We start from the raw sequence: 21,326 nt of genomic DNA on the forward strand, positions 1-21,326 counted from the left end.
TGGTAAAACAAATGATACAAGCTATCTCTTTACAGGTTGGATGGGTATGAAAAGGAGTCTGTTTACAATGCATCTTCATCATCATCACAGTGTATAAAATCCAGCACCCTGCTTTCATTCACTCAGTCCGCAACATGTTTACTGTTACCATGGCAATAGGTGCCGGTTTAGTATTTAACGTTAGCTTAGCCTACATATTAACAATGAACAATAAAAATGAACACAAAAAATATTAACAACAACAGCCATACTATCAAAGACCTTAACCGGGTCCTGTCACTTCATAATTTACAACCGTTAACGAGTGCACGTTACTTGTCGGTGCTTATTTGGGGAAAATAACAGCTCATACAAGACTGCATTACTTTGAAAAGCGAAAATGGCATCGCATGTCTTAAAACTGTGCGTGTATGTGAAATGCTAATCTAAAAGCGTAGAATTAAGATCTATAAATGCGTTTTCGCTTCACAAATGCCTGTTCGAAAGTTGTAAATGTTAGGAAGATAAATTAATTGAATTTATTTACATTTATATGTTTTTATTCGTGGAATCTGTGTATTTGCTGATCCGTTTTATATTTGCAAGATATTTTTGTGAGTTTACAAATTTATTTTTGCATATGTGAAAGGTGTTTTACAGCTTTATGCACTGATTTTAAATCTGTTCACACAAATAATAATATTGAGACGAATCTATCTCCATACACACACGCAGAAAAAAAGTGAAAACACAACTGATGAACTACATTTCCCAGAAGGCAAAACGCTGCAGACAGATGCTGATTGGCCAGCGTTGGTTTGTCGTTACCTGCTCAAACAAACAAACTAGCAACAGTTAGATGAACAACCTATACCCTGACAACAATCATGCGAAGAAAAAACTTTTCAAAATTGCTTGTTGGGCTTTTCGTGTCTGTTCACTGATAGACATCATTAAAATATAATTGAGGTTGGAGGTAAGATTCTGTCATTGATTGCGAATATCATACTTTACTTAACTGCTAAAATGCTAGTAGCATTCTATGCTAGTCCAGTGACAGTTAACAGCTAACATTAGCATATAGCTAACTACTGTTTGCATCTCGCTACTACTGGTTTAGAGTTATCTAAGATATACTCATAGCAAGAGAATACAAAGACGTGATTTAGACGCGTCGCTTCATTTTGCTTGAACTATATATTTTGAAAATGCAAGTGAGGTAGCTCGGCTAACGTAACGAGTTAGCGACCTGTAGCCTTTTCTGCTGAGGTTGCTTTGAAACGTCCTAATCCATTTTGACTCGCGTAAGTACTTTTCCCACGTAACAACTCTTCTTGCATTAGAGAAGATCAGTCTATGTAAACTATGTGTGTATTTACGGTGTGAAGCGTTTTTATTGACTGGACTTATGGTGCCATCACGTGTTACTATTTGGAAACTGCGACTGTTGAGAAGAGTGGACTTGTTAGTCAAAACTACTCATCTCTCAAGATGTTAAAGGTTTGAAGAAACTCAGCGGGCCTTTTTCAAATGTCATATCATAATGTTTTCACTATGCAGGATTAGTAGTGATCGTAAGATGAATTTCTCAGAAGTCTTCAAGCAATCCAACCAACTTTGTAAAGTTTCCCCAGATGGGAAATATTTGGTAAGTAGTAAACTATATACTAATTTGTAGTTTTGAAGTGTGTGATGGAGTATAAATAATACTTTCAACTCCCATTTAATTCCCACAGGTTGTCAGTTACATTTTGTAAAAGTGGAGGAGATTAAAGGTCTCGTTTTTTCTGACATGGCTGGGGTTGTCCTCCACAGGCTACCTGTGTGCAGTACAGGCTGGTGGTGCGAGATGTGAGCACCCTGCAGATCCTGCAGCTCTACACCTGCCTGGACCAGATTAATCACATGGACTGGTCTTCTGACTCTCTCTTTATTCTCTGTGCTATGTACAAGAGAGGACTGGTACAGGTAGGTTATGAGAAGGAGATACCAGTGTGAGTATGAGTATGCTCAGTCATATACCTGTTAGGTTGCAGTCTGTCCTCGTCTGTTAGATTGATACTGTTAGTGGCATTATGATTGATTAATTAATGGTTATTTTGAATGGATGAAATAGTTGACTATTCTTGCCTTTATTCATAGTTGGACAATTTTAGCAATATCAAGGCATCTCTTTAAGCTCCAGGAGCACTGTTAATGTTTGTGTTAATTATGATGTTTAATCGATTAAAAAATTAACTAAGTGATATAAACAATAATCCAGAGATTAACCAACAACAAAAAAGTTTGTCACAGCCTTAAAATACTATATTTAACGTACAGTATTGCCCAAGAAAAACATCAGATTTCTGCTGATTTCCAATGCACTCAAAATTTGACAAAATTAACATTTTATATGGTTTTTAAACAATACTTGGAGAAATCATCTTAATCATTTATTTACTGTGTTGTACTTTGTACGTTCTGATATGTTGGTAGATTGGTAGAGAGTACATTTGCTTTCGTTTGGATTTTAGTAGTTGATAAAATCTTTCAACTTCTAAGTCCAGACATGTGAGAATCTGGGTCTTAAAGGTGCTGGTTTAAGAGGTTGAAGTTGGCAAACAGAAGTATTAAGATAAAACAACATAGTGAAGTAACATTATTGATAAATATTTTAAAGTATCATCCGGGCTGCAGATTATTATTTTTTCTTTTTATTATGGTTAGTAGGGTTTTTTAGCTGAAGTTTTTTCTGATAGACCCAATGCCTTGTTGAAATGGGTAAAAATAAGATGAAGTGCTTTTCAGGTTAGATTGCATAGAATTTACTGCACTGAACAGCTTCAAGGCCTTTTTCCATCACATCCTGTGTTGACAAAATTTAGAAATCATTTAATCAAATACATAAAATAAAATATTCTCTTCTAAACAATTATTTTGTGTTTTCACTGGCCGTGTTTATTCATTCGTAATTTTCACTTTCATATAGTGCAGTTGCCCTGTTGTACATCAGTTAGAAATGGTCCAGCTGTTATTTTGTGCTAATTTGTTGAAAAGCACTTTACAGCACTGTAGATGAATTTGGATTCAGAAAAATTGATTCCGAAAATTCAAAAACTCATTGTTTGTACAAGTCAAATTGTCATATTGTTTGGTAGTGTTTCAGCATTACTTTAATGAAACATGTAGAAATGAAATTCACCATTTATCACACAAATCTGATAAATCTTATCATTAATTTATACTCTATTTAGACTAAAACTTTTTAAAATTCTGCATGTTAGTGTAATGTCACTTTCATGTGTATCACAGCGTAGGTAGCTTACCTTTGAAGAGGTATCCAGCGCCAGTCTTTCATGATTTCTGATGGTCAAGTGTTTCTTACTGGTACTGTGGGAGATACAGGATGTGTATGAGGGATGTCATCAATGACGGCTGGTTGCTGTCCTTCTGTTACTCTTCCACTTCTCTCTGTCTTTCTTTTCAGGTGTGGTCTCTTGAACAGCCGGACTGGCACTGTAAGATTGATGAGGGCTCAATAGGACTAGTCTCCTCGCGCTGGAGTCCAGACGGACGTCACATTCTCAACACCACTGAGTTCCATGTAAGTGTGAAGTTGCTGCGTGCATGCGTGCATACATTCATGCGCACAGAAGTGTGTTTATGCAAATGCTTGTCTGGTTTCAACTGTTGCTGGCCCGCAAGTGAGGGGGACCTGAAAATAGCCAGACACCAGAGCCTTTCTTGACTGCCACTAGACCCCCCCCCACCTGCTGCATGTATTCAGCCTGATTTCATAGCTCCCCTCCTGTTAGCATCCTGTCATACATGGGTCTCAAGTACCTCTTGAACATGGGTGCAATGTGTATGTGCCCTTCTGATGTAGGTCTGGGGGGGTTTTTTGCAGCAAGTCCTTTTAATGATGTTCGATTACTATAAGCTATTATACAAAAGGTTAAAAATCATGTTTTAATAAGTGTTAATCAGCCAGCCTGAGATCCTTAGTTAGATTGCTCCAAAAATCTACTGTGATTAAATAAAATGGTCTAATGTTTCTACCACTGTAGTTGTAGTGATATCAAACCATAGGTCACACTTTGGAAGCTACTGAAGGATGAAAATTAGCTTATATCTGAGGTGTTTTTTACACAAGGAAAAATAACTGTGTAGATTAATTCATTCCTTTAAACAGAAGTTTTGATGAAGTTTCACTCCCTTGTATATAGCAGCCTTCTGATTAATATAAGGGCCAAATTAAAGTCAAGAGATGTCGAGTGTTTATAAAAGTCTGCAGAATGAACTACAGATTAATAACGATGCATTTAGGTCCACTCTGTGCCTATCAGTTCCTGTTTTAAATTCAATCCACAGTAACCACGTGTTGTAATGGCTGAGCCGATACACTTGGGCAATGTGGAATACGATGGGGGCACCGTTGTCGACCACGTCTGTAATGCTGAACCTGACTCCAGGAATCATTTGACAGGTGTTGTGGCCCAACACACCACTGTGTCTGGTCTGGAGTGGGGAGCAGGGAGTGCAAGTGTCTGTGGCATGTCTGCTTTGTGTCTGTCTGCATCTTCCAAGAAGGAATAGGACGGAAAAGAATGGAGGCTCCTTCCCTAGATGTCTGACTGTGACTTGACTTACAGTCATCTTATGTTTGAGCAAAGGAATGAACAAGTTCAAATAATCAATATCAAAGTTGTCTGTCCCATTCTTGTGAACACAATATCTCAGTAATGCCCTGAGGGAATTTCTTAAAATATGGCACAAATGTTCACTTGGATGCCAGGATGAATTGATTTGATTTTGGTGGTCAAAAGTCACTGTGACCTCACATGATATGTTTTTTTGCCACAGCGGAAGAATGAATATGCTAATTATGAAAAACCTTCACACAAACGTGTAATAGGATAATATTATGTTCTGCAAGAACACTTCTGGATATTATTCAGTGCTGTAACTCAGGAGCCGAAGGGGAGATTGTGATCATATTTGTTGCAACTCAACTGGTTGGTGGAGGCATACAACCACAAGTACCTTAGCAAGCGTTTTGCTGAAATGATCGGTTGTTCAACAGAAGAGTAATATTCTGATTATCAATCTATTGTTTTTAAGTAATTTTTCAAACAAAAATAAAGAAATTCTGAGAAAACACTGTTGAGTGACCAGACAACAGTGACAGTAGATTGTCATGGCCAAATTTCTTTTGAATTATTATTGGGTATTTTTTAATGCTTTAACGATGAGAGATTTTCATGGTAGTCCATGACGCAACATCTTCTCACGTGTAGTTCTGCATTGCCCTTATCACTGGTATTGATATGAGGTGGAAGTTTTAGTACTTCTTACTGTTATTGAACATCCTTTTGTAGTGGAGGTTGCAAAACTACTGTACCAGAGGCACCAGGCTACCACATTGCCAAGGGGCCCGCTGAACTTGCCTTCACCCCAGCCCAAAATTTCATTAAGGCTATGCCAGACGAGCGTTCGTGTCAGGCTTGAATTTCAGGCCCACTCATAAACAACCCGCTATATTAACTTGTTTAGGGACAGCTGCCTGTGGTGTGGATTGTGTCTCTGTGTGTGTGTGTGTGTGTGTGTGCGTGTGTGCGCGTGTGTGTGCGTGTGTGTGTGTGTGTGTGTGTGTGTTTGTCTGTCTGTCTGTCTATGTGTCAGTAAATCTGCTTAGCTGGCTTATGTGTTTGTCTGTCTGTTTTTGTATAGATGTTTCAGTTGTTTCTTCTTAACCCCAAACAGAATATCTTCAGATCTTTCTGATTTGTAGCTATACAATAATCTATAAGCCATTCTCTTACTGTCACAGTGTAAATTGTGAGCTAAGTATATTGTTCTGTGATGTTAACAGGGATTTCATTGGCAGCCCTACACAGACTACAGGTGAGCACTGCTTTTCCAGGCAGCTAGAAATGCTCTTAAGCCATTCCTTTATGGCTTCAATGTAGAACTATTTTGTTTTTGGAGGACATGTTAAAAAAAAAACAGCTGTTTTAAAATATGGTATGGCACAGATTTAATAGAAAGTCACACTGCTGAAACCTAGCCTATGCATTGTTAGACTTCACGCAAGTCGTCTCCTATTTGAATTCCGATCATTTATCTTAGGACCTCACAAAATGTCACTGGCACGTCCATGTTAATCCACCTTTACCAGCTGAGGGGTGATAAACTGAGGGTGGAAAAACTCTAGCCAAGGACATCATTGAGCTAGATCTCTCTAATGGTTTTTACATTGTTGGGATCGGATTAGCAATAGCATTCTTGGCCAGTACTGCTGGAGCCTTGCTAACATGTAGCATTGTTGGCAAAAACACTACTGGACCAAACTGCAAACGTAGACAGCTGCTGCACTGCATCATGGGACAATAGCTCACTCATACCTATGTGTGGGCTGTGGGAAGCTCCAGTTCCTTGGTAGAATCATGAGGCTGTAACAGGAGAAATAGGCTATATTGGTTTCAGATGGCTTCCTATGTGGAATGCCTACAGTCTAATCCTCTGCTGACAGATAGGCCTATATGGCATCAAATGCACTTGCCCATTCTCTTGCACTGGCCTCGGTGCACAATAAGAATGGCTGATAGATATGTTTTATTCCAGGTTGCTGTCATTAACTTTGGTCTGCAATTGATCGTAGTTATCATGTTGCCCACAGGCTGTTCTACTGTGGTTTTCTTGTTATGAATACTTACTACTACATGGATGTGCTGGTAGAAATTAGCCACAGTTATCCTATTTGGCAGTGTTTTAAGAAACTTGTCATGTCAGATCATGTCAAGTAAAGTATTGTTATTATTGTTACTGCTCTTAATTATAGCTAAGAGCCTGAAAGGGCTTCACAACAGCCATGTTATGAAACAATAATTTGCTGCCCATTTTAACACCCATTTAAAAAAAATCCCACAAGCACTCTGTCTGGTAAAATTGCATGCGTATAGTGATCAAAACAATACTAAAATGAAATATTGTACTTGTATTTAATTGCAGCCGGTTCTGATCACCAGTTGCATTTATGTTAACCCCGGCACTGAATTTTTCGCTGTTGTAGTGGAATCTTGCCTTTTTACACCACCCTCAAGTCCTTAGCCCCCGTCCCCAAGCTGCTGCTCACCTTTGGTGAGGATACTTCATCATCTAAAGTGTAGCTTTACCAGCTAAGGATCTTATTGCATACCACCCCCCATGGAAAAGCATTTCCCACCTATTTTCCCCATGCTACCCTTCCTCCACCCAGTTTAAAGTTACGCTGCCTTTCGGGTCTTGAGCTCCATGCATCCCCGATGTGGTGGGTTCAAGGCATCTAAGAAGTGTAAGTGTGTTTGTGTTTGAGCAGTGTTGATATTGGTTGCCATGGCACCATTTCTGAGGGGATGTCCAGGAAGCGTGCAGTGAGGTGTTATTACAGGGCTTACACAGCTGGATATCTTGACCAAACAGGAGGGTTGACACTTCAGCCCAGTTAGGTGACAGACTTGGCCCAGTTCAAATATCTGTCTGCACTGTGATGGAAGCTTTGTCACTTGAATAGTGTTAGCTCTGCACATTCTCAAAAGCAAAATACAGGATTAAGAGTAGGCTCCAATTTATTTTAAAAGATTTTTTGAAGGATCATTAATTGTTGTTATTAATTATTTTTATGTGTGAACAGGGTTTTCTTCAGAATGTCTGGCTGTGATGTTTGCTAAGAATTGCAAAACACTAGAAGTTTAACTAACTAAACTTAAATTGCGCAAGAATGCACAGCATCCCTATTTGAAAGTGGAATGACAGTGATAATGGTACAGTATAGTGCCATTGTGTGCATGCATGTCTGCAGACCTTGGTTTTGAGGATAGCACAGTGGCTAATATTAAAATTCACATTTATGTTAAACCTGTATTTTGACATTTACATGTTTTCCCTATGAGAAGAGGAATATGTTTAGCAGTCTTCTTGGCTAGCATACATAACCAGTTTAGTTCACAATTTTAACAACTTTACATTCAAAGCATGATCAGACAGGGCCACGTGCACCCATATTGTATTGACTTCCTGTAAGCTGTAAAGGAAGGTATGAGGGTCATGCATTCAGCACCCATAATGGTGTTGTGTTGTGTTTGCATGCCTTTGCTATTTGGATTGTTTGTAATGAATACTGTCATAGTTAGAGTTTGGAAGGGCAGTCAACCAAACATCTCTTGTTGTGCAGTGTAAGGAAAGTGGCTCTCTACTATTGAACTATTAATCAAACTCTGTAACTGTTCATAAGACAGTGACCTGTAGAAAATGAATGCAGATGGTCTACTATTTGTATCATATAAAAGGCAAATATTAGTCTGGATTATAAATATACAAGTGGTCCATATGTCCTCAATCATCTTTCTATAACATTCATTATGTTTACAAAATGTAACGTATACTGTCACTCTTGGCCTGTTGTTAACGATGGCATAGCAACAACAGCTCTCTCTGTGAACACCTTAACACCCAGACAACTGTAAAGTCGTACAAACCGCACATTCTGTGACAGTGTCATGTGCCCCTTGTCTCTTGAAGAGCTAGACGCTGCAGTTCGTACTGGTCCTAGTGTCAAAACATGCTGCACTGCTGGCTGAATGCCACCTGCTTTTGTTGGCATCAGTCTTGCTGAAGTGAGGCTGGTGGGTATTTGAGTGACCGCAGTCAAAACTGAGCATTAACACGTAGTCTCTTTGTTATGCCGACTTGTGGCCAGATAGTTATTCTTTGGCACTGCCTCTCATTTTTGCAACCTGCTGGCTATACAACTTCCTGTTAATTTGTCACACTTGTAGCACACTTGTCTAAGATTACATCTTGGCTACTAAATGGACCAGTCCTATTTTCTTGCTGTATGCTGAGATGCTGCTTTGGATCATCTGTTAATTTAATGTGTTCAAGTCCTAATTTAATCTGTATAGTCTCTTTTGATCCCTGTCAGTGACATCAACCCTTAAACATATGCCTTTATTCCCTGTGGAAGAACACTGATAGACAGCACTCCACCCGGAGCCCTACAGGACTATCCATCTCATGATGGATTTGCTACATGTCAGTGTCTCATATCCCTCATGGAGATTTATCATAGACCTCTTCAAAGATATAAGACACTCTGTCCACAGACCTTTAAGAACATGATGGACCATGCCAGTGTGGGCTTTAATCTGGATCTGCCCAGCTGATGGCAAGCCTTTGGGAGTAGAGGAGCACTTGGAGGGCTAATTAGGCCAGAGGCCTGGTTGAGTGAGCTCTTAACAGGCTGCTGTTGGCACCCAGTGTTATAGGGTTCATTATTAGATGAGAGCCTCAGTTGGCATCTTCTCACAGAAGAATAATGGTTAAGTGTGTGTGTGTGTGTGTGTATATATGTGTGTGTGTGTGTATATATGTGTGTATGTGTAGACTAAACTCTCTAATGACAGTAAAGAGGGCATCTAGTCCAAATGGTCATGCTGTCAAACTGGCTTGTAAAACCCCTGTTTACTTCAAAACTCAATCCCTAATACTATCCTAATGTTTCTTTTACATGTGGTGCTTGGATTAGAGCCCGGTTGATATATCAGAATGACCCAGATTATTGTCCAATTTTATTTTGTGACAGATATGATGCTATTATTGTTTATATTGGCTGAGCAAGAAGAAGAAGAAGTTGTAGACAAAAATTGCTTAAAATGATTTAGAATCAGTGTTGTAATTAAACAGTTTGTCCACTAGAGAGCACATATAAGTATATTTTCAACTTTTAATGTTACATAGAGCACACATTTGGTCACAATTCTTTAATAATTACTGTTTATGTTATATGCCCATGTTCAAAAATGACACAAGATATTGAGTGATTTTTTTAAACTCCCAATAATATGTTTATCAGTGTCAAAAATCCTGTATTTCATAGGCATTAGGATGTGTTTATACCCTTTGTGCTGCCTGGCAGTGTGGTGCTGTCTTATCATACTTTCACTTGAATATACTCCATTGTTTATTTCATTTTAGTTTTTGTCCCTCCCTCCTCTTGTGCCTTGACAGCTGAGAGTCACTGTCTGGTCCCTGTGCACCAAAGCTGTGTCTTACATCAAGTATCCCAAAGCATGTCAGAAGGGTGAGTAAGAGAATTATATTGTTTTATTTATTTTCTCATGGCTTATGAGTATCTGTGTGAATCTGTATTACCAGGAGTACCTGAGGACAGGGCCAGGGTCTGAGTGCCTCAGCATGTCCCATGAATCACATGCCGTTCTTTACCTTGTGGCACGACCCTGGGTACGTTGCCAGACTACGGTCCTCTCTGCTGACAGCTGTGCCCCTCTTCAGTAAATGGGGCATGCTCTTCATAACAGGCCTGTCAACAGCTAGTGGAAAAATGATTGTCTATGACTCTCCCCATTTTCCACATGCAATACTATGCCCTTCTGCAACCTGTGTATTCTCACAGCCGTTATATAGGTAATATGACCATGATAGTTACATACCACCGACCTGAAGTGTCAGATAATTACCTTGGATGAAATACACAGGAAACCATGAGGTTACATATTCAGTTATCAGAGTAGATAATTGCCTTTTTCTTCTAGGTAATACATAATGTTTTGATCAAAAGCAAATTACTTTTTTCGTCAGTGTGTTTGTTTATTCTTTGCTGCTGCTGAGGACTCAACTTTTATTAGTGTTAATTAAAGTAGGCAACTGAATATTAGAACTGCTATTGTTTGATACCTGTTTTACAAGGACTATATTATACTACTGTGTCAAATTTAAGCATCAAACCTGACTAATGCAGGTCTTTCTAGGTAGAGTTTCTTTCTTTTTTTTATTTCCAAACGTACTATATTTTTCAGTTCAACTTTCCCATTACAGTGTCAATGTAATTGTAAGCCCTTTATCATAATTGTGCCATATGCCACAATTGGTAGTTGCCTGTAAAATTGCAGCTTTCATCTGTCGTCTTTCATCCGCAGGTATAGATTTCAGCAGAGATGGCTGCTATATGGCCTTGGCTGAGCGCCGTGACTGCAAAGATTATGTTAGTGTTTTTGTCTGTGACGACTGGCATCTACTCAGGGTAAGTGGGGCATTGGAATTTTGCTTGAGTTTTATGACCCTATATATGTACTTAAATCTTCAGTAAGCAACAGTGGAAGAAACCTAGATTTAGGTAACCAGAAATATTGACAGATTCAACCTGTGACAGTAGAAATATTATATATGAATTCTTTGAAATTGTCATTAACCAAGATGGAGACTACACTTTCATCATTCAAGATGCCATGCAGATGCTTTCAGCGACACGAAGAGACTAACAAAAGTTTTTTTATTCAAATTTAATGAGGTTGATGCTTTTTGGGTTTTTTTTGTTTTTTGAAAATCCCAAACCACCGTCTTGATTGTACTGGCTTTCAGAAAGAACTTCGTCACTGTTTTTTTTTTTTTTCTTTATCTCTGTCATAGCATTTTGAGACTGAGACGCAGGACCTGGCAGGGTTGGAGTGGTCTCCCAATGGCTGTGTGCTGGCAGTGTGGGACAGCTGTCTGGAGGTGAGTCAGCTGCCTTACAGACATAAGATTCAACAAGAGAGGTAGATTAACCATCCTAACAACTTTGTTGAGCTGTTATTCTTTCTGCTCCAGTGGATCACCATATGAGGTGTTAGATGAAAAACAAAGCTGTAATCGTAATGAAAATGCACTACAGTTTACAAAAGCCTTTTGACAAGGTGTCACACACCTATTGTGTTTTGAAGGAGTCACCTGTTATTGTGTAGCATCCTTATGGTCAAAGTACAACATTTAGCAAAGCCCAGTGCAACATTAACAGAAGACAAGTACTGTTGTTTCACGTGTGTGTATCCTCTCCGCAGTACAAGGTGTTGCTGTATTCTCTGGATGGCCGATTGCTGTCAACTTACAGTGCCTATGAGTGGTCACTGGGTGTCAAGTCTGTGACCTGGAGCCCCAGCAGCCAGTTCCTGGCCATCGGCAGCTACGATGAAAAAGTATGGACAGACGCTTAAAAAAAATATCACATTGTTAGCTTGAGTATTGTTGAAAAGCAACTTGTCTTAAAAAGAATACTCCACCGTTTAGCGTTATACTTTTATAACATTGTTTAACTCATGATGGACAGAAAAAGTATCAATTATTTTCAAACTTCAGTCCCAAATGATGCTGACTCTGCAGTGACGTCACTTGAGGCACTTTATCAGATTTCCACAAAACTACCTTGTGTCAGCTTTTGTCACATATGCAGTATTGCTCCCCAAGACCTTGATATGTAACATTTTTGTGTAAAGTTGCCATTTAAGAAATTGAGTAATTCATTTGTGTAAATAAGGAATAGTATAAACTTAAATTGATTTTTTGTGCAAATGTCAATATCAGTACAGTGCAATAAAATGACAAAAGACGTTAATATCATCATGTCAGGTGCGCATCCTCAATCACATAACATGGAAGAAAATTGCACAGTTGGACCATCCTGCAACCATCAACTGCACAAAAGCTGTGAGTATTTTCCAGGTCTTCCAGATGAGTCTTGAAGGCATTGCAGTTCAATTACTTAATGACTGTTGTGTTTCTAGGTTGTGTATAAGGAAGTGGAGAGAAGGCCAGCTGTTGGCAGTGACGACCTGTCACTACACAACATCACAATTGGCACGACCCTCTTCAACACCCAGAGCAAATGTATGTCTGCTTTTTCCATTATTTAAAAAGATGAGTTCAAGCTTTTCCAAACACAAAGTCAAATTTGATTTTGCCTCATCCAGATGAGATCCGTCCACTGCCAGTCCAAATTCCCGTGGTCAAACCAGACCCAGACCGAGCCAACCCCAAGATCGGTGTCTCTAACTTGGCATTCAGCTCAGACAGTCGCTTCCTAGCTACCAAAAATGGTAAGACTTCACAGCTGTTCAGCTTTACCTTCATGGTGAGCCCAAGACAACTGTATTATATGTATTACAGTTTTTCTCAATCGCTTTGATGCAATTCCGGCTTCACCACTTCCCACCACTCTTAATGGAGTTCTCAGTACAGTTAATGCATTTTTTTACAACACTAAATGACATGTTAAAAAGCTTTTAAAACAATCAAAACCTTGTTCACATGTGTCGAAACATGCAAAGTCAGTCTCTCACTTCAACATTGTCACCAATGAATAAAACCTTTTCACCAGAGCTTCAAGACGTCAAATGTTTTGATATCTTGATAAAAACCATACCGACTTTCTGAAAAAGAGTTCTGCAAAAAATATAAAGTAAAAAATATTCAGACACAGCAATGAAATGTGAATAATATACTCTAACTATGAGAGAGGCTGGACTGAGTCCAACCCATCATGAGTCGGTTTACAGTGGCATCCATCAGAGATGAGAGATATGCACCTGTCTAATGGCTACTCCAGTGTTACTGTACAATATGTATTGGTATTGTATTACATAAAATTCCTATATATGTTAACAGTAACCTAACCTATTACCTATATATGACAACAGTAGCATTTTGGAAAATAACTATTGTTTCAATATTACATAGGTGTCTACTGTACTGTGTACATTTCAACCCCTCTCAGCAGATTACTGTACTGTACTGACACTTTAGAGCACTGTATGGAAATGTATATACAAGCCTATGGAAGACAGAAGAGCTTTAGATTTAGAACATGGTGTATCCAGAAATTCACAATAAGGACAAAAGTGTTGGTCATTTGATTTTTAGATGTGTTTATGATATTTTCAATGCAGTGTTTAGTTTTGCAGCAGATATGAGGTACTTTGCGTTTTGTGTGCAATTTAGATTTTTGTGTACAGTTTTGAAAAAATGAGACGTAGGTTAGAAAATGTGTGAAAGTAGTTGAAAAAAAGAAAATGGTTAACCCTAACCATGGAACTATGCATCGGAAAATAGACAAAGAAAAATATGCAATCAAATGTAAACATAGCACCAATTACAGTACAGTGAATTCCCACTACACACAGTATGTGTATACAGTATATATGTAAGTATACAGTGTGTGTGTGTGTATATATATCCAAAGCGACTTAGTAAGCTTCAGTGCAGTAGGAACCTTAGTGTAAATATTAAGTACTACATCTATTTAAAAAGTACAAGGAGATTGTATTAATGAAGTGCACCAAAAGTGAATAGTAAGTAATAGTTAGACATGTTAGGGGTTTTAGGAAAGGATCTACCCTTGGAAGAGATGAGTTTTCAAGGGATTCTCGAAGATAGAGAGGGACGCCCCTGCTCTGATAGGATTGGGTAGTTTGTTCCACCATCCAGGGAACCACGGATGAGAACAGTCTGGACTGAGATCACCATGTGTGTGAGCGTGCGTGCGTGCATGCATATGTGAGAGAGAGGTCTTGCTCTCTCATACATATTTGAAGAAATTTTAAAGAGATTTGATTGAAAACACACACAATGCAGGGCCTTATCAGAGTGAGTGGTCTGTTATTCTATCTGATGAAGGCACAAACTGTTTTCATGAGTTGTCGGATGAGAAATTCATCAATACAATGAGAAAACGTCTTTAGTAGTGAACTGTATGTGGATACAATAGAAGTTTAGACAAATGAGAGATTGTAATGTGTGTGGGGATATGATGAGGTTTTGAGAACGTGAGGAGTGAAGAGTGACGTTTCTGATGCAAGAATTGCATCAAAGCGTTTGAGAAAAACAGTTTTGGCCATTTGTGCTGCAATGCTTCAGAGCTCTATAAGCTGAGAGTGGTTTTGAGTGTGTATCTGTGTTTCTCTGAGTGTAGACAACATGGCCAGTGTTGTGTGGGTGTGGGACATGCAGAAAATGAGCCTGGAGGCTGTGCTGGAGCAGACATCAGCTGTGCGCTGCTTTCAGTGGGACCCCCGGCGCCCACGGCTGGCACTGTGTACAGCCAACACCAAACTCTATCTCTGGTCCCCAGCAGGCTGTGTCTCTGTCCAGGTCCCCACTGAAGGTAACATGTTCTGCTTTGCTCCGCATTATATTGTGTGTACACCGGACTATGAATGAAAGTTATAAAGGACATCAAATTAAATAAAATTATGGGACAAAGGCCTAGTTAACACTAACCTCAAAGATCTACACTTCGCTTTGATTTTGCCATGGCAGGCATAGGAACAGTCACTGTTAGATGCAATTTAAAATCTAAAACCTGCCAAAGAAATCGGGATGTAACCTGCTGCAGTTTATTACATCTGAATGGAACAAAAGATTTGAAGCCCTTTTAGGCCAGCTCTATTTTGAATTTGGGAACCTCCACAATGAGTCATGCCATGGATATAGTTTTCTTATGCTACAGAAAAGATGCAAGATATATCTGCTGTTTTTAGTTTACCAGTAGATCACATCTGTGGTATTTCAGCTTTCACATGCTGGATGCTCATCTATGTTGCTGCTGTGTGTTTTGTTTTATCCCGAAAGGTTTGTTGTGTTGTACTTAGAAAACCTTAAGTAGCACAGAACTGAATACTGTTTGTTTTTTTTTAAGGACTACAAACTGAACAAACCTCAGTGTTGAGTCTTAAGATGCACTGGGTTTTTTTTCCCCCATCTTCATTTTGTTCATATGTAGGTGTGTTTTCATCACAGTTGCTCTTTTCTCTCTTCTACCAGGTGGATTCCAGGTCCAGTCACTAAGCTGGCACTGCAGTGGAGACTCTCTGATCCTGCTTGGAAAAGAGCAGCTGTGTTTGTGCTACATGGACATAGACCAGGAGGACAAGTAATACACACAAAAACACAGGTATCAAGAATAACCGGATCACAGTTCAGGCTTATGTAGCCACAAGCACTTGGCTGGGAATGTTAAGGTGATGACCAAAAGACTGGTAGGAACACTCCTCCTCTTAATCTTACTTTCACATGTAACTGCTCACCAAGGCCCTCAGTGCAGGTTACTGAGATGTTCCTTTTCTTGTCGATATGATGGCTAAATATCACTATTTAAAAAAATAAGTTTGTCCTGAAGCACTAGTTCCGAACACTGTGAGAAGATAGATGTTTACAAAGTTTTATAGATTTCACTGTACTTTTAGTTTGACCTATTTTGTATGTGTATAACCATGAACGTGTATAACTATTTTGAATAAATTTTGTCATAAGCAATGCAACTAAAAGTGAGTTATTAAACTTTATTGTTTTTCAGAACCATTTGTGTATTCAGTGCCTTTAACCTGCCAGAATAGTGCAGTTCGTGCTGCTGTTTTAGTGAGAACAGTTAAAGAGTTAAAACCAATTAATCTCCACAACAAATACAGTCCCCGGTGCTTGTGTTTGTGGTGTCGGATCTGCTCGGTGGAACAAAGACATGATACAGGTTTTCAGTGTGTAATTTTAAATCAGTTCTTTATTCTTCACAAGTGACATTATTTTCAATCTGCAAATACTGCATTGTTACTGGTAGAATTTAATACTTTGACCCACTATGACTAAACTGAAATGCCAGTAGAAATCCAAACAACAAATCAACAAGCAGGACTAAATATATTAAGACCGTATTACTTGGCTTCAAGGCATTGTTTGTGTGTATTATGTCCCATTTATTAAAACAAAGTTTACAGCTACTTGAGCTGTATCTTAATCACTTTGTTGCAGTCCTGGACAGTACGAACAAAATGTAAATGTACTTTACAAGAACCAGAGCTGAGGCCCAGACAAGCATGTAGGCCTTTATTATTCTCCACTGTGGCTACTGTGCTACAAATATCTAGAACAAAAAGTAACCCTCCACATGTTTGTAATAATCAGTTAATCTCTCTTTAAATTCCCTAAATAAAATACTTCAGAACTAGTAATGAAATGTTCATTTTCTACAATCATTCATGTTTTAACTGCCTCAAAGTAACAGAGAAATAAAACCTTGTTAGTATTTACAGATTTTGTATTATTCCGTTAAAAAACATCTGTCATGCAAACTCAACGTGCAGGGAACAAGCACAAGTTAAGACCAGAAAAAGTTTGGGACACTATTCATTGGCATTGTTGAGCATGAAAATATGGTCTGTTACCTTTGGTAGCACAATCATATTATAGGGTGCAGCTCAAGAAAATCACCTAAATCCTATTCACAAGATACATACAGTATGTGGTTAATTACAAAGCTTTGTTTGCATGTATTTAATTGTGTAACTCATCCGTTATTCTCTCTGCAGAGTTTAGTGCAGGTGAGTGCAAATGTACACCTAAGTTGAAGAACCATGAAGGCAAACATAAACACATGTCCATGTTGCATACAACATCTGTAACATACGAGTCCCTTTCAGCTAAAGTAGCTAATGCAGTTCTCCATGTGGTACATTAGCTCCCTCTGAGCAAAGGCATACTTTAGGCGAATGTAAGCATGGGTAGCACAACATTGACCAATAAGAGAGGACGGTCACAACATGCTGAAAAGTGTACCCCAACTGTTACTTTTTCACAAGTAACATATCTGAGCCCGGACGTTTACAGTGTAGCAGTGCAGATCCTGGAACTGTTTCCGTATTAGTAACGTTTTATTACGATGATCATGTGACATGAGCATTAAATTCAATCCATCAGCTGCTATCCCGTTCCTATCATATGGCCCTATAATCCGAATAATACAATCTTTCCTTTCAAATCATATTAATGTAGCAAATATGAAACATTGAAACATGATAACTGTCTTTTTTTTTTGGCTGCAGAAAAAAAAGCCCCAACAAAGCTTATCTTTACCCCTGAAATAACAACTCTGTTCTTAGCACTCCTCTACCAAAATCTAATCTGTCCTTTCTCTCCAATTTATGTCACATGGACATTCACTCCTGAGGGCCTGCGCAGGTGTGGCAGATCTGCGAGCAGCTCTTTGATAGAAAGGGACTGGGAGGGACCAAAAACAAATGAGTACACATTCCATGCAGTGCTGCGCATCATTTACCTACAGTAGGCTGACCACTTGTCTGTGACACCGACTTAAGGAGGTGTGGACATCTCATGGGCTCAACTTACACACACTGATAGGTTGTGCATTAGACTGTTGTGGAGCGACAGCTTCCCTCAGACAGAGCAGTGTGACACAGACACATGGGTTGAACTCTTCTAATTTGGAGAAACCGTGCACTTTTAGAAGCCGATCTTGCCACGAGTCATGGAGTAGCCCAACTTGGCCTCATTGTTGATGAAGGACATAATGCCCAGATAGGTCTCGATGAGCAGGGGTCTCTCCAGGATCAGGACACCGTTAGCCCGACCGGGGATGGGGTGCTCCTTATGAGCTTTCTTCACTGCCTGCACCAGCTGGGTCCTGAAGTTGTCCAACTTGGCATCATAGAAGAAAAAACACGACACTTAAACCACAACACCCTTCCAAAAACTTCAATTATATAGATCTACACTGTATACTAAGACATCCAGAATGAAAGCAACATCTCCTAGAGTTGCTTTTAAGTGTAGAATACAGATGTGATTGAGAACTTACAGCCAAATGAGGTCTGTTTATTACATGTAGAAACGGCTCTGAATGAGAAAATGTAGTCATATCCCCAGAAAATTGCCCCAGGTACCGCTGTTGCCATGCCAATAAGTAAAAACACTAATAGCTTTGACAATAACTGTTCATACACAAAGTCAGAGTTACACTGATTTAAATAATATGAATGACTAGCTTTCTCTCATGGCATGAATTCAGTTTTTAAAGCCGCAAGCAGTCCGTTGTTTTCATCTGGACTGTGACTGCTAGAGCCGCGTTTGTTGCTGTCTGTGCATAAATGAACTGGCACCACTGGTCACCATCGTCTGTCTTGTAAAATAAGGCCAACACGAAAAAGTGTATAACATTTCAAACTGAATGCTTAGATGTTTTAAAAAAAAAAAAAAAAAAAAAGTCAAATAATCCATTAGATTAATTACTCAAAATGCAGATTTAGCTTTATTTGGTTACAGGGATGATACCTGGCAGAGAGAAGCCACCTTCTCGTCAGCACGGGCCATAGGGTGCTCTGTGAAAGTGGCGTAGGGCATGTCTGTGGACCAGGGGTTCCAGCGGTTAAGGAACGAGGCCCGAGGACGTTTGTCCCACTGGACACGAATCCCATATCCTTCTCTCCTGTTACAACCAGAAAACAGCAGTGTAAGAGCGATGGGATCAGCTGTACATGGGCCAGCAGTGCACGATACTGTGCACTCCTACACTCTTTTTATTTCATCTCTTCCAATTATTTATTTTATCCCCTCATTCTGTGTCTTGTTTTTTTTTTTTTTACAACTCTTATCTTTTTCTTTCCTGTGCATCATTTCCTGAATGTTTCTATCGTGGTTGGAGTGGAGTCCTGTTCATAGCACGGGTATTAATACACTTGAGAGTAAATACTAATTTGCCGTTGGCTGACTTCAATGTATTGGCTTACTTGTTTAGGGATTTTGGTGGGAACTCAAACTCGCCCACTGAGATGGTGTCTACAGCGTTGAGAGAGATCCTGATGACCTGCTGACACAGCAGGTTGATGAAGTCGTACTTGCACACCAGCAGAGACCTGCCCACACAGTCAGAGGATGACAAATTGTGCCAAAAGACAGTGTCAAACGTCATATGCAATATGATTTATTTCATCAAGCCCAGTCAACTAAATATGTTTATTTCTTTGAGTTACCTGTCAGTTATAAGCACCAGTCTCTCTTTCTCATTGTTCCAGTGGTCAACTCTGTAGTTCCACACAAAATAAACAAAGATGACAGTCGTTTGAAACAATGCCTTAAATATATAGAAGTATATAGAATAATAACCAGAAGATGTGTTGGAAAAAGTATCAGACAGATCGTTGGCACACATTTATTTATTAGTCTGTAGCCTTATTAAGTGTCCAATAATTCCTTAGCACAATAAACCCTGCGTTGTACACAGCGGCTCATCCAAACAGACACATGCTGCTGTACTGATACTTACTCAGCCAGCAGCCAGACGCTGAGCACCTCTCCATCCTCGGAAGGGAGTGCCACAGTCCTGATGTCGCTCACAGCCTGTTCAATGGTACCTGGCTGAGATCAGCATCACACAAGCGTCAGTCATCAGCCTCATCTCAGTGTCCCCTTCTTCCCTGTGATGCTCTGGTATAAGGTCGTGTTTATTTACCACAAATACCTTAAAGAGCGCCAGAGCACTGAAGGGGGCTGTTTTGAACATATACGCATATTCTGATTTTAAAAAAAGAAACCGGCCTAGGTGCCGATTATCTTTTATAGCTGGAGCAACTTACCCTGAACACGAAATAGTCCTTCACCTTCGCCTGCACTGTGGGGTTGTGCACATGAAAAGGTGTCAGCGTTTGTAGCGGGGGGCAGCAGGCCACGGACGCGCCGTGTCCGAGGCTTCGCCCGGCCTCCGGCGGCGTGAAGGCAACCTCCACCCCCTCCTCGGTTTCTGCAGGGTGGAGAATCGCAGCGCCGGGACTATCCGGCTCCACCGTGTCGTTCAGCTGAAGCATGGTGCGACAAAAACGCTTCTCGCGGGGCTTTCTCCGGCAATGTGCGCCAAGCGTTAGATTAGAAAATGTCCATTCGAGGATGAAGACTCACCCATTGCGCACGAATAATGTTTTGATTGTGAGGGCTATGAGGAAGTAGTGCCTTCTTGCTTCACTTCCCCCCCATTAATTCCCTTCCTCTTAAAGAGACATAATGTTATTGAGAGCTAATCACAGGAACAGGTGTTTCAGAGTGGATGAACCCAGTTTTCATATCAGTGCTATGATGATTAGCTCATCTGAAATCGGGCGTTAAATTGATTATATCTATCTCATTGACCCGCTATTGTCATGTGATCATGATGTCTTCATATTTAAACTCCATGGCCTTAGTCTGTTTCAGGGTTTTATTGGCATTAATCCAATACACTACAAATCATTTTTCAACCACTTTCTAAAACTTCAAATGTAAGCTTTAAGACAGAAGTGTTATTCAATACTAATTAGCTTGTAATCTAAATTCCAGCATAATGTCCTTGAAGACTCTACATGTGTATTCATTTCTCATGAGATGAGAGAAATGGCCTGAAACAGTGCACTGAAGTACTAGTAGGCTGAAAGTAAGATGTTGAGTCACTCTATAGACGTTCTATAAGCTTTCAGTGTCTATAAAGCACACCTACTAAATGCAACAAAAACCCACCCACACCCTGCCTGGTTGAACATTACAACAGCGTTTCCTTGAACTCAAACTGTAATGATCAATCTGTGATAACGGCTTTTCACATTTTAGATGTTCTTCTGCTTAAACACTATTATTTTATGGGCAAGAGGATAGTTGTAGTTGTTCACCTTAAAGCACAGCATGTGTTTTAGAGCAGCTGCATTCTATTGAGGTGTATTGAGGCCAAGGTCGGGGTAGGAATCAGG

At 39.6% G+C, this 21,326-nt stretch overlaps 2 protein-coding genes across 2 annotated transcripts; one reads left to right on the forward strand and one right to left on the reverse strand.

The window, feature by feature from the left end:
* Nucleotides 1–797: 797 nt before the first annotated feature.
* Nucleotides 798–16,125, forward strand: wrap73 (WD repeat containing, antisense to TP73). Its single transcript, XM_023427424.2, has 13 exons — nt 798–955; nt 1,540–1,627; nt 1,795–1,947; nt 3,449–3,565; nt 10,009–10,081; nt 10,938–11,041; nt 11,428–11,514; nt 11,838–11,972; nt 12,403–12,480; nt 12,558–12,660; nt 12,744–12,869; nt 14,741–14,932; nt 15,592–16,125. Exons 2-13 carry the CDS (start codon nt 1,559–1,561, stop codon nt 15,702–15,704), a joined length of 1,350 nt encoding a protein of 449 aa, XP_023283192.1. The 5' UTR covers nt 798–955; nt 1,540–1,558; the 3' UTR covers nt 15,705–16,125.
* A 179-nt stretch (nt 16,126–16,304) lies between these two features.
* tprg1l (tumor protein p63 regulated 1-like) lies at nt 16,305–20,535 on the reverse strand. Its single transcript, XM_023427425.2, has 6 exons — nt 20,190–20,535; nt 19,880–19,971; nt 19,587–19,637; nt 19,344–19,469; nt 18,889–19,042; nt 16,305–18,255 (listed from the first exon to the last, which is right to left on the reverse strand). The coding sequence occupies exons 1-6, from the start codon at nt 20,415–20,417 to the stop codon at nt 18,061–18,063; spliced, it is 846 nt and encodes a 281-aa protein (XP_023283193.1). The 5' UTR covers nt 20,418–20,535; the 3' UTR covers nt 16,305–18,060.
* Between the last annotated feature and the right edge of the window lie 791 nt (nt 20,536–21,326).

The sequence above is a fragment of the Seriola lalandi genome, unplaced genomic scaffold (genome assembly GCF_002814215.2).
Source record: "Seriola lalandi dorsalis isolate HSWRI2012SDOR001 ecotype SW California unplaced genomic scaffold, Sedor1 jcf7180002054861, whole genome shotgun sequence".
NCBI classification, from domain to species: domain Eukaryota; kingdom Metazoa; phylum Chordata; class Actinopteri; order Carangiformes; family Carangidae; genus Seriola; species Seriola lalandi.